Source organism: Cherax quadricarinatus, chromosome 5 (genome assembly GCF_038502225.1).
Source record: "Cherax quadricarinatus isolate ZL_2023a chromosome 5, ASM3850222v1, whole genome shotgun sequence".
In the NCBI taxonomy this organism is placed as follows: domain Eukaryota; kingdom Metazoa; phylum Arthropoda; class Malacostraca; order Decapoda; family Parastacidae; genus Cherax; species Cherax quadricarinatus.
Window position 1 is genome coordinate 69521566 of NC_091296.1, and position 22414 is coordinate 69543979.

The window sequence follows — 22414 nt, forward strand, 5'->3', positions numbered from 1 at the left end:
GATGTTGTCATGTAGTGGATGTTGTCATGTAGCGGATGTTGTCATGCAGCGGATAACAGGGAAGGCACTACAATGGATCAGGGAATACTTGTCAGGAAGACAGCAGCGAGTCATGGTACGTGGCGAGGTGTCAGAGTGGGCACCTGTGACCAGCGGGGTCCCACAGGGGTCAGTCCTAGGACCAGTACTGTTTCTGGTATTTGTGAACGACATGACGGAAGGAATAGACTCTGAGGTGTCCCTGTTTGCAGATGACGTGAAGTTGATGAGAAGAATTCACTCGATCGAAGACCAGGCAGAACTACAAAGGGATCTGGACAGGCTGCAGACCTGGTCCAGCAATTGGCTCCTGGAGTTCAATCCCACCAAGTGCAAAGTCATGAAGATTGGGGAAGGGCAAAGAAGGCCGCAGACGGAGTACAGTCTAGGGGGCCAGAGACTACAAACCTCACTCAAGGAAAAAGATCTTGGGGTGAGTATAACACCAGGCACATCTCCTGAAGTGCACATCAACCAAATAACTGCTGCAGCATATGGGCGCCTGGCAAACCTCAGAACAGCATTCCAACATCTTAATAAGGAATCGTTCAGGACCCTGTACACCGTGTACGTTAGGCCAATATTCGAGTATGCGGCACCAGTCTGGAACCCACACCTAGCCAAGCACGTAAAGAAACTAGAGAAAGTGCAAAAGTTTGCAACAAGACTAGTCCCAGAGCTAAGAGGTATGTCCTACGAGGAGAGGTTAAGGGAAATCAACCTGACGACACTGGAGGACAGGAGAGATAGGGGGGACATGATAACGACTTACAAAATACTGAGAGGAATTGACAAGGTGGACAAAAACAGGATGTTCCAGAGTTGGGACACAGCAACAAGGGGACACGGTTGGAAGTTGAAGACACAGATGAATCACAGGGATGTTAGGTATATTTCTTAAGCCACAGAGTAGTCAGGAAGTGGAATAGTTTGGGAAGAGATGTAGTGGAGGCAGGATCCATACATAGCTTTAAGAAGAGGTACGATAAAGCTCATGGTTCAGGGAGAGTGACCTAGTGGCGACCAGTGAAGAGGCGGGGCCAGGAGCTTGGACTCGACCCCTGCAACCTCAACTAGGTGAGTACAACTAGGTGAGTACACACACACACACACACACACACACACACACACACACACACACACACACACACACACAGGTCAAACTTGCGGTTTTGGCATAAATAGCAACGGTGTATGCAATAATTTCGCAAAAATCATTCTGTACCTCACGAAAAAAAATATATTTAATTGTGTTTGTTTATTATTATATTATTGTAAATTTCTCTGAAATATATTTAGCTGGAATAGGCTAAATTAAATTACGCTTGTTATAATAAGGATAGGTAAGTTTTCTAAGGTTCTTTTGGAACAAAATTATATATATATATATATATATATATATATATATATATATATATATATATATATATATATATATATATATATATATATATATATATATATATATATATATATATATATGAGAGAGAGAGAGAGAGAGAGAGAGAGAGAGAGAGAGAGAGAGAGAGAGAGAGAGAGAGAGAGCGAGAGAGTCTGTACGAGGCACAAGTACGCTTACACCTTAAGTATGCTCCACTTTCTTGGTTTGCCTGCCCCCCCCCCTCTCATCTGCGACTGCATGACAGAGTAGAGAACAGAGCAAGACGTCTCATCTCTCGCCAGGACCCATCCTGGATAGATCTGTCATTTCAGCAGAGCCTTCAACACAGGAGGGATGTGGGTGGCCTTACTGTTATGTACAAGGCCAATATTGTCAAAGTACCACACTTGGATCCACTTCGAGGACAGCGTGAAACAAGCTTTTATGCCACAAGACGGGCAGAAAGCAGCAACTTCACTCTGGCTGTACCCTTCTCCAGAACATCACTCCATCTGAGATCATATATACCCAGGATGACTCAAGTATGGAACACATTCGTACAGCATAATGATGTCAACGAGATAAAGTCAGTTGATCAAATGAAAATGCTGGCCCACAGATGGCTCCAACTTCATCCTGTTCCCTACTTGTATGTCTCATAACAATAAAAATACTTGTATGTCTCATAACAATAAAAATGCTTTCAAATGAGCTGATGTAGGTAACAGCTCTTAGCTTGTCAATATAGCTTGGAATCCTTAACCTGTAAATAGCTTGTCAATAAAGCTTGGAATCCTTAACCTGTAAATAGCTTGTCAATAAAGCTAGGAATCCTTAACCTGTAAATAGCTTGTCAATAAAGCTAGGAATCCTTAACCTGTAAATAGTTTGTCAATAAAGTTAGGAATCCTTAACCTGTAAATAGCTTGTCAATAAAGCTTGGAATCCTTAATCTGTAAATAGCTTGTCAATAAAGTTAGGAATCCTTAACCTGTAAATAGCTTGTCAATAAAGCTAGGAATCCTTAACCTGTAAATAGCTTGCCAATAAAGTTAGGAATCCTTAACCTGTAAATAGCTTGTCAATAAAGCTAGGAATTCTTAACCTGTAAAGAGCTTGTCAATAAAGCTAGTAATCCTTCACTTGTAAATAGCTTGTCAATAAAGCTAGGAATCCTTAACCTGTAAATAGCTTGTCAATAAAGCTAGGAATCCTTAACCTGTAAATAGCTTGTCAATAAAGTTAGGAATCCTTAACCTGTAAATAGCTTGTCAATAAAGTTAGGAATCCTTAACCTGTAAATAGCTTGTCAATAAAGCTAGAAATCCTTAACCTGTAAATAGCTTGTCAATAAAGTTAGGAATCCTTAACCTGTAAATAGCTTGTCAATAAAGCTAAGAATCCTTAACCTGAAAAATTACTTAGGTGGGCTGAACTGGAATGACCTGACTAAGGGTCAGGTAGGTGGTGATGGTTGCCGATATGACGCTTTCCAGGGCATAGTTCTAGCTGCTCAGTCAAATTATGTTCCAAATAGGGAAATCAGATCAAACAAAAATGATCCTAAATGGATGAACAATAGATTAAAATATCTAATTGGTCAAAAGAGAGGCATATATAGGCAAATCAAAAGAGGGGAGGGGCAATTAAGAAATCGATATATTCAGTTAAAGAGAGAAATAAAAAAAAGGAATTAGAAAAGCAAAAAGAGATTATGAGGTTAAAGTTCCAAGAGATTCGAAGACTAACCCAAAAGGATTCTTTCAGGTATACAGAAGTAAGATCAGGGACAAGATAGGTCCACTCAAAAGTTCCTCGGGTCAGCTCACTGACAGTGATAAGGAAATGTGTAGAAGTTTTAACACATACTTCCTCTCAGTTTTTACACAGGAGGATACCAGCGATATTCCAGTAATGATAAATTATGTAGAACAGGACGATAATAAACTGTGCACGATTAGGGTCACAAGTGACATGGTCCTTAGGCAAATAGATAAATTAAAACCTAACAAATCCCCAGGCCCTGATGAACTGTATGCAAGGGTTCTAAAGGAATGTAAAGAGGAGCTTAGCAAACCTTTGGCTAATCTTTTCAACATATCACTACAAACTGGCATGGTGCCAGATAAGTGGAAAATGGCAAATGTGATACCTATTTTCAAAGCAGGTGACAGGTCCTTAGCTTCGAACTATAGACCAATAAGCCTAACCTCCATAGTGGGAAAATTTATGGAATCAATAATTGCCGAGGCAGTTCGTAGCCACCTTGAAAAGTATAAATTAATCAACGAATCTCAGCATGGTTTTACAAAGGGGCGTTCCTGCCTTACGAATTTATTAACTTTTTTCACTGAGGTATTTGAGGAGGTAGATCATGGTAATTAATATGATATTGTGTATATGGACTTCAGTAAGGCTTTTGACAGGGTCCCACATCAGAGACTATTGAGGAAAATTAAGGCACATGGAATAGGAGGAGAAATTTTTTCCTGGATAGAGGCATGGTTGACAAATAGGCAGCAGAGAGTTTGCATAAATGGGGAGAAATCAGAATGGGGAAGCGTCACGAGCGGTGTTCCACAAGGGTCAGTGTTGGGCCCCCTGCTGTTCACAATAGACATAAACGACATAGATGAGGGCATAAAGAGCGACATCAGCAAGTTTGCCGATGACGCCAAAATAGGCCGTCGAATTCATTCTGACGAGGACATTAGAGCACTCCAGGAAGATTTGAATAGACTGATGCAGTGGTAGGAGAGGTGGCAGATGCAGTTTAATATAGACAAATGCAAAGTTCTAAATGTTGGACAGGACAATAACAGTGCCACATATAAACTAAATAATGTAGATCTTAATATTACGGATTGCGAAAAAGATTTAGGAGTTCTGGTTAGCAGTAATCTGAAACCAAGACAACAGTGCATAAGTGTTCGCAATAAAGCTAATAGATTCCTTGGCTTCATATCAAGAAGCATAAATAATAGGAGTCCTCAGGTTGTTCTTCAACTCTATACATCCTTGGTTAGGCCTCATTTAGATTATGCTGCACAGTTTTGGTCACCGTATTACAGAATGGATATAAATGCTCTGGAAAATGTACAAAGGAGGATGACAAAGTTGATCCCATGTATCAGAAACCTTCCCTATGAGGATAGACTAAGGGCCCTGAATCTACACTCTCTAGAAAGACGTAGAATTAGGGGGGATATGATTGAGGTGTATAAATGGAAGACAGGAATAAATAAAGGGGATGTAAATAGTGTGCTGAAAATATCTAGCCTAGACAGGACTCGCAGCAATGGTTTTAAGTTAGAAAAATTCAGATTCAGGAAGGATACAGGAAAGTACTGGTTTGGTAATAGAGTTGTGGATGAGTGGAACAAACTCTCAAGTACAGTCATAGAGGCCAGAACGTTGTGTAGCTTTAAAAATAGGTTGGATAAATACATGAGTGGGTGTGGGTGGGTGTGAGTTGGACCTGATTAGCTTGTGCTACCAGGACGGTTGCCGTGTTCCTCCCTTAAGTCAAGGTGACCTCACCTGACTAGGTTGGGTGCATTGGCTTAAGCCGGTAGGAGACTTGGACCTGCCTCGCATGGGCCAGTAGGCCTGCTGCAGTGTTCCTTCGTTCTTATGTTCTTATGTTCTTATGTCAATAAAGCTAGGAATCCTTAACCTGTAAATAGCTTCTCAATAAAGCTAGGAATCCTTAACCTGTAAATAGCTTGTCAATAAAGTTAGGAATCCTTAACCTGTAAATAGCTTGTCAATAAAGTTAGGAATCCTTGACCTGTAAATAGCTTGTCAATAAAGCTAGGAATCCTTAACCTGTAAATAGCTTGTCAATAAAGCTTGGAATCCTTAACCTGTAAATAGCTTGTCAATAAAGCTAGGAATCCTTAACCTGTAAATAGCTTGTCAATAAAGCTAGGAATCCTTAACCTGTAAATAGCTTGTCAATAAAGCTAGGAATCCTTAACCTGTAAATAGCTTGTCAATAAAGCTAGGAATCCTTAACCTGTGAATAGCTTGTCAATAAAGCTAGGAATCCTTAACCTGTAAATAGCTTGTCAATAAAGCTAGGAATCCTTAACCTGTAAATAGCTTGTCAATAAAGCTAGGAATCCTTAACCTGTAAATAGCTTGTCAATAAAGTTAGGAATCCTTAAGCTGTAAATAGCTTGTCAATAAAGCTAGGAATCCTTAACCTGTAAATAGCTTGTCAATAAAGTTAGGAATCCTTAACCTGTAAATAACTTGTCAATAAAGCTAGGAATCCTTAACCTGTAAATAGCTTGTCAATAAAGCTAGGGATCCTTAACCTGTAAATAGCTTGTCAATAAAGCTAGGAATCCTTAACCTGTAAATAGCTTGTCAGTAAAGTTAGGAATCCTTAACCTGTAAATAGCTTGTCAATAAAGCTAGGAATCCTTAACCTGTAAATAGCTTGTCAATAAAGTTGGGAATCCTTAACCTGTAAATAGCTTGTCAATAAAGCTAGGAATCCTTCACCTGTAAATAGCTTGTCAATAAAGCTAGGGATCCTTAACCTGTAAATAGCTTGTCAATAAAGCTAGGAATCCTTAACCTGTAAATAGCTTGTCAATAAAGTTAGGAATCCTTAACCTGTAAATAACTTGTCAATAAAGCTAGGAATCCTTAACCTGTAAATAGCTTGTCAATAAAGCTAGGGATCCTTAACCTGTAAATAGCTTGTCAATAAAGCTAGGAATCCTTAACCTGTAAATAGCTTGTCAGTAAAGTTAGGAATCCTTAACCTGTAAATAGCTTGTCAATAAAGCTAGGAATCCTTAACCTGTAAATAGCTTGTCAATAAAGTTGGGAATCCTTAACCTGTAAATAGCTTGTCAATAAAGCTAGGAATCCTTCACCTGTAAATAGCTTGTCAATAAAGCTAGGGATCCTTAACCTGTAAATAGCTTGTCAAGAAAGCTAGGAATCCTTAACCTGTAAATAGCTTGTCAATAAAGTTGGGAATCCTTAACCTGTAAATAGCTTGTCAATAAAGCTACGAATCCTTAACCTGTAAATAGTTTGTCAATAAAGTTAGGAATCCTTAACCTGTAAATAGCTTGTCAATAAAGCTAGGGATCCTTAACCTTGTCAAACCCTGTGTAAAGAGAGAGAGAGAGAGAGAGAGAGAGAGAGAGAGAGAGAGAGAGAGAGAGAGAGAGAGAGAGAGAGAGAGAGAGAGAGAGAGAGAGAGAGAGAGAGAGAGAGAGAGAGAGAGAACGAGAAACAAGCTTCTATACCACAAGACGGGCAGCAGACAGCAAATACACTTTGTAATCTTCTCCAGAACATCACTCCATCCGAGATCATATATACCCAGGATGACTCGAGTATGGAACACATTCGTACAGGATAATGATATCAACGAGATAAAGTCAGTTGATCAAATGAAAATGCTGTCCCACAGATGGCTCCAACTTCATCCTGTTCCCTACTTGTATGTCTCATAACAATAAAAAATACTTGTATGTCTCATGACAATAAAAATGCTTTCAAATGAGCTGATGTAGGTAACAGCTCTTAGCTTGCCAATAAAGCTTGGAATCCTTAACCTGTAAATAGCTTGTCAATAAAGCTTGGAATCCTTAACCTGTAAATAGCTTGTCAATAAAGCTAGGAATCCTTAACTTGTAAATAGCTTGTCAATAAAGCTAGGAATCCTTAACTTGTAAATAGCTTGTCAATAAAGCTAGGAATCCTTAACCTGTAAATAGCTTGTCAATAAAGCTAGGAATCCTTAACTTGTAAATAGCTTGTCAATAAAGCTAGGAATCCTTAACCTGTAAATAGCTTGTCAATAAAGCTAGGAATCCTTAACCTGTAAATAGTTTGTCAATAAAGCTTGGAATCCTTAACCTGTAAATAGTTTATCAATAAAGCTTGGAATCCTTAACCTGTAAATAGCTTGTCAATAAAGCTTCGAATCCTTAACCTGTAAATAGTTTGTCAATAAAGCTAGGGATCCTTAACCTAACCTTGTCAAACTCTGTGTAAAGAGAGGGAGAGAGAGAGAGAGACAGAGACAGACAGACAGACAGACATACAGACAGAGACAGAGAGACAGAGTTATGCCAACGCGGCAGTCGGTATCACAACATACTGTTCTCAGCTATTATCTGACTCATTGAGTCAGATAACAGGTATCAGTTTTTGTAACTTTTTCATGAGCGAGGGCTGTATAATTTTCTGCATTCCCTCATAAAAAAAGTTATAAACCTGCATCTGGCCATTACAATTTTCTAGATCATTGATAGTGGGACGACAGCTGTACTCTGGCACCGGTTGTAACAACGGGCAAGAAGGGGGAAGGAAGAAAGGAGTTTTCTCTGAAAGTTTACATTGAGTCAGCGCTAATCGTGCCCAGAACCGTGCCCAGACCCGTGCCCAGAACCGTGCCCAGAACCGTGCCCAGAACCGTGCCCAGACCCGTGCCCAGAACCGTGCCCAGAACCGTGCCCAGAACCGTGCCCAGAACCGTGCCCAGAACCGTGCCCAGAACCGTGCCCAGAACCGTGCCCAGAACCGTGCCCAGAACCGTGCCCAGAACCGTGACCAGAACCGTGTCCAGAACCGTGCCCAGAACCGTGCCCAGAACCGTGTCCAGAACCGTGTCCAGAACCGTGCCCAGAACCGTGCCCAGAACCGTGCCCAGAACCGTGCCCAGAACCGTGTCCAGAACCGTGTCCAGAACCGTGCCCAGAACCGTGTCCAGAACCGTGCCCAGAACCGTGCCCAGAACCGTGACCAGAACCGTGTCCAGAACCGTGCCCAGAACCGTGCCCAGAACCGTGACCAGAACCGTGTCCAGAACCGTGCCCAGAACCGTGCCCAGAACCGTGCCCTCCCTAGTAACGTGGCCCCAGCTAAGGTGCTGCGGTCACGTTACCAGGAAGGAGAGCTGCATGCGCTTATCCTTAGTTTGGTTTTCTCTTTCCATAGAAATAGGGGGAAGGGAGAGGAAGCAGAGGGACATTAGAGGGTAAATCAGGAGGAGCACAAGCTTATGCAAGCTTATACAAACTTATACAAGCTTATACAAGCTCCTCTAACTAACAATTTGACCATCCCCAGGATGCTACTCACGAGTACCCGGTAAATTCCAGGTACAACTTAACTGTTTGTAAGATAAATTCAATCAACACTTGTAAGGGGACCTAACACCCAGGTACCTAGTTATCACTAGGTGATATTGTTTGTAAGAAATGTGGCAAATAACATCTTAACAAAAATAACCGTAGGAGGCAGCTCAGATGAAAATTTACACACGAGCTATTAAGTCTCTGCAAGAAATTCACCTTAAGCCAGCAAATAGTGGAGGCAACAAGACTGGAAAATGCACTTGACCTTATCTTCACTAATAATGATATTCTGGTATGAAATATAACAGTATCAAAGACAATACACTCGGTTCACAACATAATCGAAATACAGACATGTATGCGCAGGGCTTCTTACCAGTAAAAGGGTATCTTCATCACATTCAACTACAGTAAGAGAAACATACAGTGGGATCAAATTAACCAGTTCCTAAATGAGACAAGCTGGGAAGATATCCTATACAACAAAGATCTGAACCTTTGCCTAGAAAGAATTAACTTTAGGTATGCTCAAGGGACACTTCCGTAAGAAAAAAAAAGGTATAAACTAGAAAGAGAGAGATGTTCCCTCTACAGGCTAAGGCGAAGAATTACAGAGCTGCTCAAAAGGGCCAGTATATCTGAAATATGGAAGGTGGCACTGGCAAGAGAAATAAGAAATATCAATCTTAAGCTTAAGGAATCACACAGGAGCCAAGAAAAACAGGAAGAACTTAAAGCAATAAATGAAATTGAAAGAATCCCAAAATATTTCTTTTCATGTGTCAAATCTAAGGCAAAAACCGCATCCAGTATTGGGCCCCTGCTAAAACAAGATGATACTTACCCAGATGACAGCAAAGAAATGAGATACTGAATTCCCTATATAACTCACCATTTAGTGAGCAGTTAATCAGATTAAGTAAGAGTCGACAATCTCAATTATTTTTTTTAGGACCAAACTCAAAATTTGGTTAATTCAAGAATTTCTGATATAGTTTTAACAGCAAAGAACTTTGAAAAAACAATAATTGACATGGCCATACACTCTGCCCCAGGCCCAGACTCGTGGAAGAAAGAAACCTCTTTCACGTACCTTAATAATCTACGGAGAGGAAGCATAGACACGGGTTATTCCACAGTCACTAAAAACAACAGACATAGCCCCACTCCACAAGGGTGGCAGTAAAGCAATTGCAAAGAATTACAGATTGATAGCATTAACGTCCCACATCATAAAAATCTTTAAAGAGTTTTAAGAAGCGAGATCGCCATCCACTTGGATACCCAACCAACAATTGTACAATCCAGAGCAGCGTGGGTTTAAGGCAGGACTCTCCTGCCTCTCACAACTATTGGACCACAATGACATGGTCTTGGATGCGATGGAGGACAAACAAAATGAAGATGTAGTATGCACAAACTTTACAAAAGCCTTCGACAACTGCAGTCATGGTGTAATAGCACACACAATGTGTGATAAAGGAATAACAGGAAAAGTGGGTAGATGGATCTATAACTTTCTGGCAAATAGAACACAAAGAGTAATAGTGAACAGAGTAAAGTTTGAGGCGGTTACAGTAAAAAGCTTTGTTCCACAAGGTAGAGTACTCGCTCCCATTCTGCTCCTCATCCTCGTATCTGACATATACAGAAATGTAAGCCACAACACCGTGTCCTGTACTGACTATACCAGAATTTACATGACAATGTCATCCATCGAGGACACTGCAATCCCCAAGCGGATATTAGTCAAGATTTTAAATGAGCCTGAGAAAACAATATGAAGTTCAATGAAGACAAATTTCTATTACACTGCTGTGACAAAGTCCAGGAAATAAATATTGCATGGGAGTATAAAACAAATTCAAACCACACAATAGAGCGAAAAACTAATGTCAAGAACCTGGGAGTGATAATGTCAGAGAATCTCACTTTCAAAGTTCACAACAATACATCCACCGCATCTGCTAGGAAAATAATAGGATGAATAATGAAAACCTTCAAAACTAGGGATGCCAAGCCAGTGATGCCTCTCTTCATATCGACTGTTCTCTGTAAGCTCGAGTATTGCTGTACATTATTGGACCCTTTCAAAGCAGGTGAAATTGCAGACCTGGAGAATGTACAGAAAAATTTCACTGCGCGTATAAGTACAATAAAGCACCTAAATTACTGGAAACGGCGAGAAAGATACTATAGTGCACACTTGGAAAATCCTAAAAGGACCAAACCTAAATCTCCATATGGAAATCACTCCCTACAAAAGCAAAAGACTTGGCAGGTGGTGCAACATACCCCTCACCCCTAATGAAAAGCAGGAGCACCACGAGCACGTTAAGGGACAATACAACAAATGTCAAGGGCCCAATATTGTTTAACTGTCTCACAGCATACAGGTGGAAGTTTGCCACTAGACCCCTGGCTGTCTTCAAGAGAGAGTTAGACAGACACTTACCTGGAGAGGAGTATACCTGGAGAAGGTTTCGGGGTTCAACGCCCCGGCGGCCCGGTCTGAGACCAGGCCTTGTGGTGGATGAGGGTCTAGACTGTTTTTGCTGGCCGCACGCAAATTGACGTACGAGCCACAGCCCGGCTGGCCAGGTACTGACTTGAGGTATCTGTCCAGTGCCTACTTGAAGAGAGCCACGGGTCTGTTGGTATTCCACCTTATGTGTTGTTAGGTAAGACACATATGCAACAGTTAGGTATCTTTATTTCGAAACGTTTCGCCTACACAGTAGGCTTCTTCAGTCGAGTACAGAAAAGTTGATAGAAGCAGAAGATACTTGAAGACGATGTAATCAGTCCATCACCCTTAAAGTTTTGAGGTGGTCAGTCCCTCAGTCTGGAGAAGAGCATTGTTCCATAGTATGAAACAATATGGAGAAGAAGTGACAGGATGGAGCTTTTTATAGCGCCAAGAGGTGAGACGTAGGCCACTAGGAGAGGTAAGAACTCAGATGTTGAGAGGTCAGGTCCCTCTCAAATCCAGCCCCTCCCACTAGTGGAAGTTGTCGAAGTTGATTGCAGGTCTGTACCAAGATACCCTTGTGTTGCAGTGTCTGACAGATTGAACATTAAAATGGTATAAAATACCGACAGGTTGTTAGGTAAGACACATATGCAACAGTTAGGTATCTTTATTATGAAACGTTTCGCCTACACAGTAGGCTTCTTCAGTCAAGTACAGAAAAGTTGATAGAAGCAGAAGATACTTGAAGACGATGTAATCAGTCCATCACCCTTAAAGTTTTGAGGTGGTCAGTCCCTCAGTCTGGAGAAGAGCATTGTTCCATAGTATGAAACAATATGGAGAAGAAGTGACAGGATGGAGCTTTTTATAGCGCCAAGAGGTGAGACGTAGGCCACTAGGAGAGGTAAGAACTCAGATGTTGAGAGGTCAGGTCCCTCTCAAATCCAGCCCCTCCCACTAGTGGAAGTTGTCGAAGTTGATTGCAGGTCTGTACCAAGATACCCTTGTGTTGCAGTGTCTGACAGATTGAACATTAAAATGGTATAAAATACCGACAGGTTGTTAGGTAAGACACATATGCAACAGTTAGGTATCTTTATTATGAAACGTTTCGCCTACACAGTAGGCTTCTTCAGTCAAGTACAGAAAAGTTGATAGAAGCAGAAGATACTTGAAGACGATGTAATCAGTCCATCACCCTTAAAGTTTTGAGGTGGTCAGTCCCTCAGTCTGGAGAAGAGCATTGTTCCATAGTATGAAACAATATGGAGAAGAAGTGACAGGATGGAGCTTTTTATAGCGCCAAGAGGTGAGACGTAGGCCACTAGGAGAGGTAAGAACTCAGATGTTGAGAGGTCAGGTCCCTCTCAAATCCAGCCCCTCTCACTAGTGGAAGTTGTCGAAGTTGATTGCAGGTCTGTACCAAGATACCCTTGTGTTGCAGTGTCTGACAGATTGAACATTAAAATGGTATAAAATACCGACAGGTTGTTAGGTAAGACACATATGCAACAGTTAGGTATCTTTATTATGAAACGTTTCGCCTACACAGTAGGCTTCTTCAGTCAAGTACAGAAAAGTTGATAGAAGCAGAAGATACTTGAAGACGATGTAATCAGTCCATCACCCTTAAAGTTTTGAGGTGGTCAGTCCCTCAGTCTGGAGAAGAGCATTGTTCCATAGTATGAAACAATATGGAGAAGAAGTGACAGGATGGAGCTTTTTATAGCGCCAAGAGGTGAGACGTAGGCCACTAGGAGAGGTAAGAACTCAGATGTTGAGAGGTCAGGTCCCTCTCAAATCCAGCCCCCTCTCACTAGTGGAAGTTGTCGAAGTTGATTGCAGGTCTGTACCAAGATACCCTTGTGTTGCAGTGTCTGACAGATTGAACATTAAAATGGTATAAAATACCGACAGGTTGTTAGGTAAGACACATATGCAACAGTTAGGTATCTTTATTATGAAACGTTTCGCCTACACAGTAGGCTTCTTCAGTCAAGTACAGAAAAGTTGATAGAAGCAGAAGATACTTGAAGACGATGTAATCAGTCCATCACCCTTAAAGTTTTTAGAGGTGGTCAGTCCCTCAGTCTGGAGAAGAGCATTGTTCCATAGTATGAAACAATATGGAGATGAAGTGACAGGATGGAGCTTTTTATAGCGCCAAGAGGTGAGACGTAGGCCACTAGGAGAGGTAAGAACTCAGATGTTGAGAGGTCAGGTCCCTCTCAAATCCAGCCCCTCCCACTAGTGGAAGTTGTCGAAGTTGATTGCAGGTCTGTACCAAGATACCCTTGTGTTGCAGTGTCTGACAGATTGAACATTAAAATGGTATAAAATACCGACAGGTTGTTAGGTAAGACACATATGCAACAGTTAGGTATCTTTATTATGAAACGTTTCGCCTACACAGTAGGCTTCTTCAGTCAAGTACAGAAAAGTTGATAGAAGCAGAAGATACTTGAAGACGATGTAATCAGTCCATCACCCTTAAAGTTTTGAGGTGGTCAGTCCCTCAGTCTGGAGAAGAGCATTGTTCCATAGTATGAAACAATATGGAGAAGAAGTGACAGGATGGAACTTTAAGGGTGATGGACTGATTACATCGTCTTCAAGTATCTTCTGCTTCTATCAACTTTTCTGTACTCGACTGAAGAAGCCTACTGTGTAGGCGAAACGTTTCGAAATAAAGATACCTAACTGTTGCATATGTGTCTTACCTAACAACCTGTCGGTATTTTATACCATTTTAATGTTCATTCCACCTTATGTACGCTGGGAGGCAGTTGAACAGTCTTGGGCTCCTGACACTTACTGTCTTGTCATTTATCATTTATTATTTACCCCTGGCACCGCAAACTTACCTACTACGTAATCTACAATATTTCCTTCTACTTCAGCATTTAGGTTCTCTCACTTGGTTCAAAACTTACTAAACACTCACTTAACGTCTCACAAAATACCAGTCTGTCTGTCTGTCTGCCTGCCTGTCTGTCTGTCTGTCTGTCTGTCTGTCTGTCTCTCTCTCTCTCTCTCTCTCTCTCTCTCTCTCTCTCTCTCTCTCTCTCTCTCTCTCTCTCTCTCTCTCTCCCTCTCTCTCTCTCTCTCTCTCTCTCTCTCTCTTTCTCTCTCTCTCCTCTCTCTCTCTCTCTCTCTCTTTCTCTCTCTCTCCTCTCTCTCTCTCTCTCTCTCTCTCTCTCTCTCTCTCTCTCTCTCTCTCTCGAACCCTCTTCTACACTTCTTTCTTCTCCAGGTACATAAACACTTACTATTACCCACTTCTAACGTCCCACACTTACTTTAGTCAACATAATTCTTAAATGTACACATTTATATTCAATCTATAATTTCCATAATGGATTATTTAATTCCACCGCTGCTCCTTCCTTAGATCTGACTCCCACATAACGCCAATTGTACCCCCCTCCCCCCACACTGAAATTCCCCTACCTCTTTTTACTTCATTTAGCTTAAGATTTAAGACATCCATCTTCTTTTTCATTCACAATATACACAATTGATTCTTCTTTCATATCAGTACAATACAATCCTACATTATTTCTTTTCTGAACTATACAAAATGTAACTTACATGTAATAACGTATTCTTAAGCACAAAAGCAAGCCACTGGCATGATGTGCACTTCGTGCATGCTACATCCAAGCACATTCAAACAACTCACTTTTAACACTTTCTCCAGTGTTCTTTTAGTAATTTATACAGGAAAAGGGTGTTACCAGCCCCTTACTCCAGGGATTTTAGTCGCTTTTTACGACACGCATGGTTTACGGAGGAAGGATTCTGACCCACTTCCTCATGGAGACGAGAGGAAACGCTATAAGAACTTGAACTATGAAGAAATTAAGAGAAAATTCAAATAAGTGTGTATACTCCACTATGGAAAACTCAAGGAAATTAAAACTGTATCAGAGTATAATACAAATTCCGACCCCACAATAGAGCGAGAAACTAATGTTAAGGACCTGAGAGTGAGTGACAGTGTCAGAGAATCTCACTTTCAACTACCACAACAACGTATCTACCTGATCTGCTAGGAAAATGATGGGATGGATAATGAGAACCTTCAAAACTAGGGTTGCCAAGCCTATGATGAGTCTCTTCTAATCGCTTGTTCTCTATAGGCTGAAATACTGTTATACATTAACGGCCCCTTTCAAGGCAAGCGAAACTGAAGACCTGAAGAATAAACAGAGAACTTTCACAGCACGTATAAGTATGTTAAAGCACCTAAATTACTGGAAACGGTTGAAGTCCCTTGGAAAATCCTAGAGAGATTAGTACCAAATCTGCACAGGAAAATTACTCCCTACGAAAGCAAAAGACTCTGAAGGAGATACAACATTCCCCAATGAAAAACATGGGCGCCAAGAGTACGCTAAAAGACAAGACAGTAAGTGTCAGGGGCCCAAAACTGTTCAACTGCCTCCCAGCATACATAAGGGGGATTTCCAATAGACCCCTGGCTGTTTTCAAGAAGGCAGTGGACAGGCACCTAAAGTCAGTACCTGACCAGCCGGGCTGTGGCTCGTACGTCGGTTTACGTGCGACCAGCAATAACAGCCTGGTTGATCAGACCCTCATCCACCACGAGGCCACGGGCCGCGGGGGTGTTGATCCCCGAAATCCTCTCCAGGTATACTCCAGGTATTCACATATACGTACATGTACAACTGCATCTTACGTGTCCATGAACCAGAAACAAAAGATTCCTGAAGCTGCGTCTTTAGAAAAACATTGACACCAATAAATAGAAACAAACAAGAGATATCACAATATATGGTTACTGGAGTCCGCAGAGTCTGAACACAAACTTGCTATAACAACACTCTCAAAACCAAGTTTGTATGACAACACCTTCACACTAGAATCTCATAATAAAATATTTTTTGTACTCCAGATGCCTTTAAGCTTCCTGGCACTAGTACCTGCAACATATGGACTAACCTGAGCTTGTATCAGAAGAGCCATTAACAGTAACAGCAGCGGTAGCAGCAGCGACCCTCTCAACACCACCTTCATCATCCTCAAGCAGTCGATGACTGTGCTTCCGAGAAGCCAAACACTTTCTTCATCCCAGTGTTAAGGCTACAGGTGTTTACATGTGCAGCATAGATGTACAGGTGTTTCTTTAATGAGTTTTGGTGTATTAACCTTACCTTATATATATATATATATATATATATATATATATATATATATATATATATATATATATATATATATATATATATATATATATATATATATATATATATATATGTCGTGCCGAATAGGCAGAACTTGCGATCTTGGCTTAAATAGCAACGTTCATCTTGCCATATAGGACAAGTGAAAATTTGTGTATGTAATAATTTCGCCAAAATCATTCTGAACCTAACGAAAAAAATATATTTCACTGTGTTTGCTTAGTATTAAATTATTGTAAACAAATCTAAAATATATTTAGTTGGGTTAGGCTAAAATAAATTGCTCTTCTTATAATAAGGTTAGGTAAGTTTTCTAAGTTCCTTTTGGTGCAAAAATGTAAATTTTTACATCAACATTAATGAAAAAAATATATCTTTAAACGTATAAGAGAAAATTTTAGAAAGGACTTAATTTTAAATGAGTTCTTGCTAATTGACCAGTTTTACATATTCGGCCCGACATATATATATATATATATATATATATATATATATATATATATATATATATATATATATATATATATATATATATATATATATATATATATATATATATATATATATATATATATATATATATATATATATATATATATATATATATATATATATATATATATATATATATATATATATATATATATATATATATATATATATATATATATAGATATATATATATATATATATATATATATATATATATATATATATATATATATATATATATATATATATATATATATATATATATATCAACCAGGCTGTTACTGCTGGCCGCCCGGCTGGTCAGGTACTGACTTTAGGTGTCTGTCCAGTGCCTTCTTGAAGACAGCCAGGGATCTGTTGGTAATCCACCAGACCTCATCCACTTCACTGCATCAATCTGTTCCACCAGTAGAGGAGAAAGACTTAGCTCCCGCTGACTTCCCAGACGAGGTCAAGCGTTTGTTGACTGTTGAACAAACGTCGTAAAGCCATTGCCTTACCAGGTGAGAAGATGGGTATAACGAACTTATTGTCCCATTGTATCCCACTTGAACCTGGTACTAGACCTATTTATATACCTGCGTACAGAATGCCTCATTCACAAGTTGCTGTCGCAGAAGAATTGATCAATCAAATGCCTGATGATGGAGTTATTGCACCTAGTAATTCACCCTGGAATGCGCCCTTGATCCTAGTACCTAAGAAGGATGGTACTTGGCGCCCAGTGATTGACTTTAGGAAGTTAAATGCGAAAACTATTCCAAATCACTTCCCACTTCCTGTACTTGGTGATCTTTTACGTAACATCAGAGATAACAAAGTCTTTTCGACCCTGGACTTGTTACAAGGGTTTTGGCAAGTCCCTCTTCACAAGGACAGCCAAGAGCTAACTGCATTCTCCACTCCTACAGGTCATTATCACTTCCATAATATGGCCTTTGGATTACGATCCTCCCCTATCACATTCTCAAGGCTCATGACTAAAATCTTTAGAGGTCTCACACTTATGGTGTACTTAGATGACGTAATCGTCATGTCTAAAGACGTGGATACACACTTGAAAAGACTTGATGTAGTACTTGGTAAGCTTGAAGAAGGCAATTTAAAGATCAAACTGTCTAAATGTCAATTTTTCAGACCAGAAATCAAGTTTCTTGGTCACGTAGTCACTCCTAGAGGGGTTACGACTGACCAAAGTAAAGTAACTGCAGTACTAAATTTTCCAACTCCCAAAACTGCTGATGCCGTAAGATCCTTTGTGGGCTTAGCAGGTTTTTATAGATCTTTCGTTGCCAATTTTTCTTCCATAGCTGCTCCTCTAACTGATTTGCTAAAGAAAGTTGCTCCTTTCGTTTGGACCTTCCGTCAAGAAAGAGCATTCCAAACTCTAAAAGAAAAGCTAACATCTGCTCCAATTTTTAAATTTCCAGATTTTTCTGAGCCCTTCTATCTGACAACTGATGCTAGTTCAATTGGCATAGGCGCCGTACTAGCTCAGAAGACCGATGGCAAGTACAACGCAGTTGCATTTGCTAGCCGAGTCCTTACGAAGGCTGAACGTAATTATACAGTAACTGAGCAAGAAGCTTTAGCAATAGTATGGTCTTTAAAGCACTTCCGAGACATTATTTATCAGTTTGTCATCCATGTAGTCAGAAACTGTAAGGCTGGAGGTGATGTCCTGGTAGTCAGTAAATGTGGGGCTGATAGTGCTGTCCTGGGAGACAGTAATGGTGAAGCTGGAGGTGCTGTCGTGGGAGACAGTAATGGTGAAGCTGGAGGTGCTGTCCTGGGAGACAGTAATGGTGAAGCTGGAGATACTGTCCTGGGAGACAGTAATGGTGAAGCTGGAGGTGCTGTCCTGGGAGACAGTAATGGTGAAGCTGGAGGTGCTGTCCTGGGAGACAGTAATGGTGAAGCTGGAGGTGCTGTCCTGGGAGACAGAAATGGTGAAGCTGGAGGTGCTGTCCTGGGAGACAGTAATGGTGAAGCTGGAGATGCTGTCCTGGGAGACAGTAATGGTGAAGCTGGAGGTGCTGTCCTGGGAGACAGTAATGGTGAAGCTGGAGATGCTGTCCTGGGAGACAGTAATGGTGAAGTTGGAGATGCTGTCCTGGGAGACAGTAATGGTGAAGCTGGAGGTGCTGTCCTGGGAGACAGTAATGGTGAAGCTGGAGATGCTGTCCTGGGAGACAGTAATGGTGAAGCTGGAGATTTTGTCCAGGTAGTCGGGAATTATACGCAGGAAGGAATGCATATAAATGACCTCATAGGGGACAGGAGCCGTAGTGGGGAAACAAGTGTAGTCAAAGATAAGATAAAACCAATATTGCAAACAAGAAATACAACAGGAAATAGCAAACAAGAGGACTCCACTAGCAATAGTGAGGATATATTACCAAAAACAACTGGTGGGAGCTCCATTGTTGGTGCTAGGGAGGATAGGAATAAGGCAGGTAAACATGCACCAACAGGGAATACAGTCACAGAAACCCAAGGCAAACGGAAACCAAGCCTGTGCACATACTATGCACTTGGTATCTGCAGACATGGGAAATCTGGAAAAACAGATGGGACGTGCAACTATGACCACCCTAGAAAATGCCGTGCCCATATGACAACAGGAAAATGTAAACTCCCTTTCTGTAAGCTTTTTCACCCTGAAATGTGTACCTCTTCAGTACAGGAAAGACTGTGCTGTAACTTAAATTGCCAAGCACACCATCTAAAGGGGACAAAAAGATACAAAACATCCAGGCCATGGGAAAACCTGGGTACCCACAGCCACTCAAGAGGGAGAGGTTTTTAGTGCCAGGAAGGAAAAAAAATGGCAGGAAATGGCAGAAATCGTACACCAAATCCAGTCATTCCTGGAGTGGAACCACAGTCGATGGCCTCCACTCCAAACCAACAGATACAGATACTAATGCCGGAAAAAAAATCCCCCCCCCAGTACCAACAATACCACCAGTCCAATGACATTCTTCTTTGTAAATATACAGGGTCTAAAGCCAGCAACAAACAACAAAATACCTTTCATCCGTGGACTGCTTGCAGAGGCAAAGGCAATGTTCGCGGCTTTCACTGAGACCCACATAAAGGATCACTTAGACAACGAAATATGGATCCCAGGTTACAACCTATACAGATGTGACAGAGTGAACAGGCAAAAGGGGGGGGGGTTGGCCTGTACATTGCAGAGTCACTTGTTTGCACAGAACTGCTTAATGCCTCAAATGATGTAGTGGAAGTTTTAGCAGTGAAGGTCGAGAACCAAAACCTAGTCATTGTGGTAGTCTACAAACCTCCGGATGCAACATCCCAGCAATTCCAGGAACAGCTGTTAAAAATTGACCACTGTCTGGAAAATCTTCCAGCTCCTACACCCAACAGACCCCTGGCAGTCTTCAAGCTGGCACTGGACAAGCACCTAAAGTCGGTTCCTGACCAGCCGGGCTGTGGCTCGTACGTTGGTTTGCGTGCAGCCAGCAGCAACAGCCTGGTTGATCAGGCTCTGATCCACCAGGAGGCCTGGTCACAGACCGGGCCGCGGAGGCGTTGACCCCCGGAACTCTCTCCAGGTAAACTCCAGGTAACATCTTGCTCCTGGGGGATTTCAACTTAAGGCACCTAAAATGGAGGAATATAGCAAATAATATTGTTGCAGTAATAACACCAGGAGGCAGCTCTGATGAAAACTCACACTCACACGAGCTTTTAAATCTCTGCACAAAATTCAATTTAAACCAGCAAATAATAGAGCCTACTAGAATGGAGAATACACTAGACCTCATCTTCACTAACAATGATGATCTGATAAGAAATGTCACCATATCAAAAACAATATACTCAGATCACAACATAATTGAGGTTCAAACATGTATGCGCAGAGCCCCAGACCGACAAAATGAGATTAGTCACGACTGAGCATTCACCAAATTCAACTTCAATAACAAAAACATAAAGTGGGACCAAGTAAACCAAGTCCTAACCGATATAAGCTGGGAAGATATACTAAGCAACACAGACCCCAACTTATGCCTAGAACAGATTAACTTGGTGGCACTCGATGTATGCACAAGACTTATTCCTCTAAGAAAAAGGAGGAGTAGATGTAAAATAGAAAGAGACAGGCGCTCTCTTTACAGGCGACGGAAAAGAATAACAGAGCGGCTAAAAGAGGTCAATCTATCTGAAATGCGTAGGGAGACACTGGTCAGAGAAATAGCAAACATCGAACTTAAGCTAAAGGAATCTTATAGGAGTCAGGAATCGCGGGAAGAACTAAAAGCCATAAATGAAATCGAAAGAAACCCAAAGTATTTCTTCTCCTATGCCAAATCAAAGTGGAGAACACGTCCAGTATTGGGCCCTTACTTAAACAAGATGGGTCCTACACAGATGACAGCAATGAAATGAGTGAGCTACTCAAGTCCCAATATGACTCAGTTTTTACCAAGCCACTAACCAGACTGAGAGTCGAAGATCAAAATTAATTTTTTATGAGAGAGCCACAGAATTTGGTTAACACAAGCCTGTCTGATGTTATCCTGACGCCAAATGACTTCGAACAGGCGATAAATGACATGCCCATGCACTCTGCCCCAGGGCCAGACTCATGGAACTCCGTGTTCATCAAGAACTGCAAGAAGCCCCTATCACGAGCCTTTACCATCCTATGGAGAGGGAGCATGGACACGGAGGTCGTCCCACAGTTACTAAAAACAACAGACATAGCCCCACTCCACAAAGGGGGCAGTAAATCAACAGCAAAGAACTACAGACCGATAGCACTAACATCCCATATCATAAAAATCTTTGAAAGGGTCCTAAGAAGCAAGATCACCACCCATCTAGAAACCCATCAGTTACACAACCCAGGGCAACATGGGTTTAGAACAGGTCGCTCCTGTCTGTCTCAACTATTGGATCACTACGACAAGGTCCTAGAGCACATGGCGTAATAGCGCACAAAATGCGTGCTAAAGGAATAACAGGAAAAGTCGGTCGATGGATCTATAATTTCCTCACTAACAGAACACAGAGAGTAGTAGTCAACAGAGTAAAGTCCGAGGCAGGCACGGTGAAAAGCTCTGTTCCACAAGGCACAGTACTCGCTCCCATCTTGTTCCTCATTCTCATATCTGACATAGACAAGGATGTCAGCCACAGCGCCGTGTCTTCCTTTGCAGATGACACCCGAATCTGCATGACAGTGTCTTCCATTGCAGACACTGCAAGGCTCCAGGCGGACATCAACCAAATCTTTCAGTGGGCTGCAGAAAACAATATGAAGTTCAACGATGAGAAATTTCAATTACTCAGATATGGTAAACACGAGATAATTAAATCTTCATCAGAGTACAAAACAAATTCTGGCCACAAAATAGAGCGAAACACCAACGTCAAAGACCTGGGAGTGATCATGTCGGAGGATCTCAACTTCAAGGACCATAACATTGTATCAATCGCATCTGCTAGAAAAATGACAGGATGGATAATGAGAACCTTCAAAACTAGGGAGGCCAAGCCCATAATGACACTCTTCAGGTCACTTGTTCTATCTAGGCTGGAATATTGCTGCACACTAACAGCACCTTTCAAGGCAGGTGAAATTGCTGACCTAGAAAATGTACAGAGAACCTTCACGGCACGCATAACGGAGATAAAACACCTCAATTACTGGGAGCGCTTGAGGTTCCTGAACCTG

General features: G+C 41.3%; 1 protein-coding gene across 1 annotated transcript in view; it reads right to left on the reverse strand.

Moving 5' to 3' along the window:
- Nucleotides 1-16072, reverse strand: part of LOC138855410 (collagen alpha-1(IV) chain-like) — a 46306-nt gene extending 30234 nt beyond the window's left edge. The window contains exon 1 of the mRNA XM_070104649.1: nucleotides 15971-16072. Within this exon, the coding sequence (XP_069960750.1) occupies nucleotides 15971-16048 (78 nt within the window). The 5' untranslated portion in view covers nucleotides 16049-16072. The remainder of the gene's footprint in view (nucleotides 1-15970) is intronic.
- Nucleotides 16073-22414: the final 6342 nt, after the last annotated feature.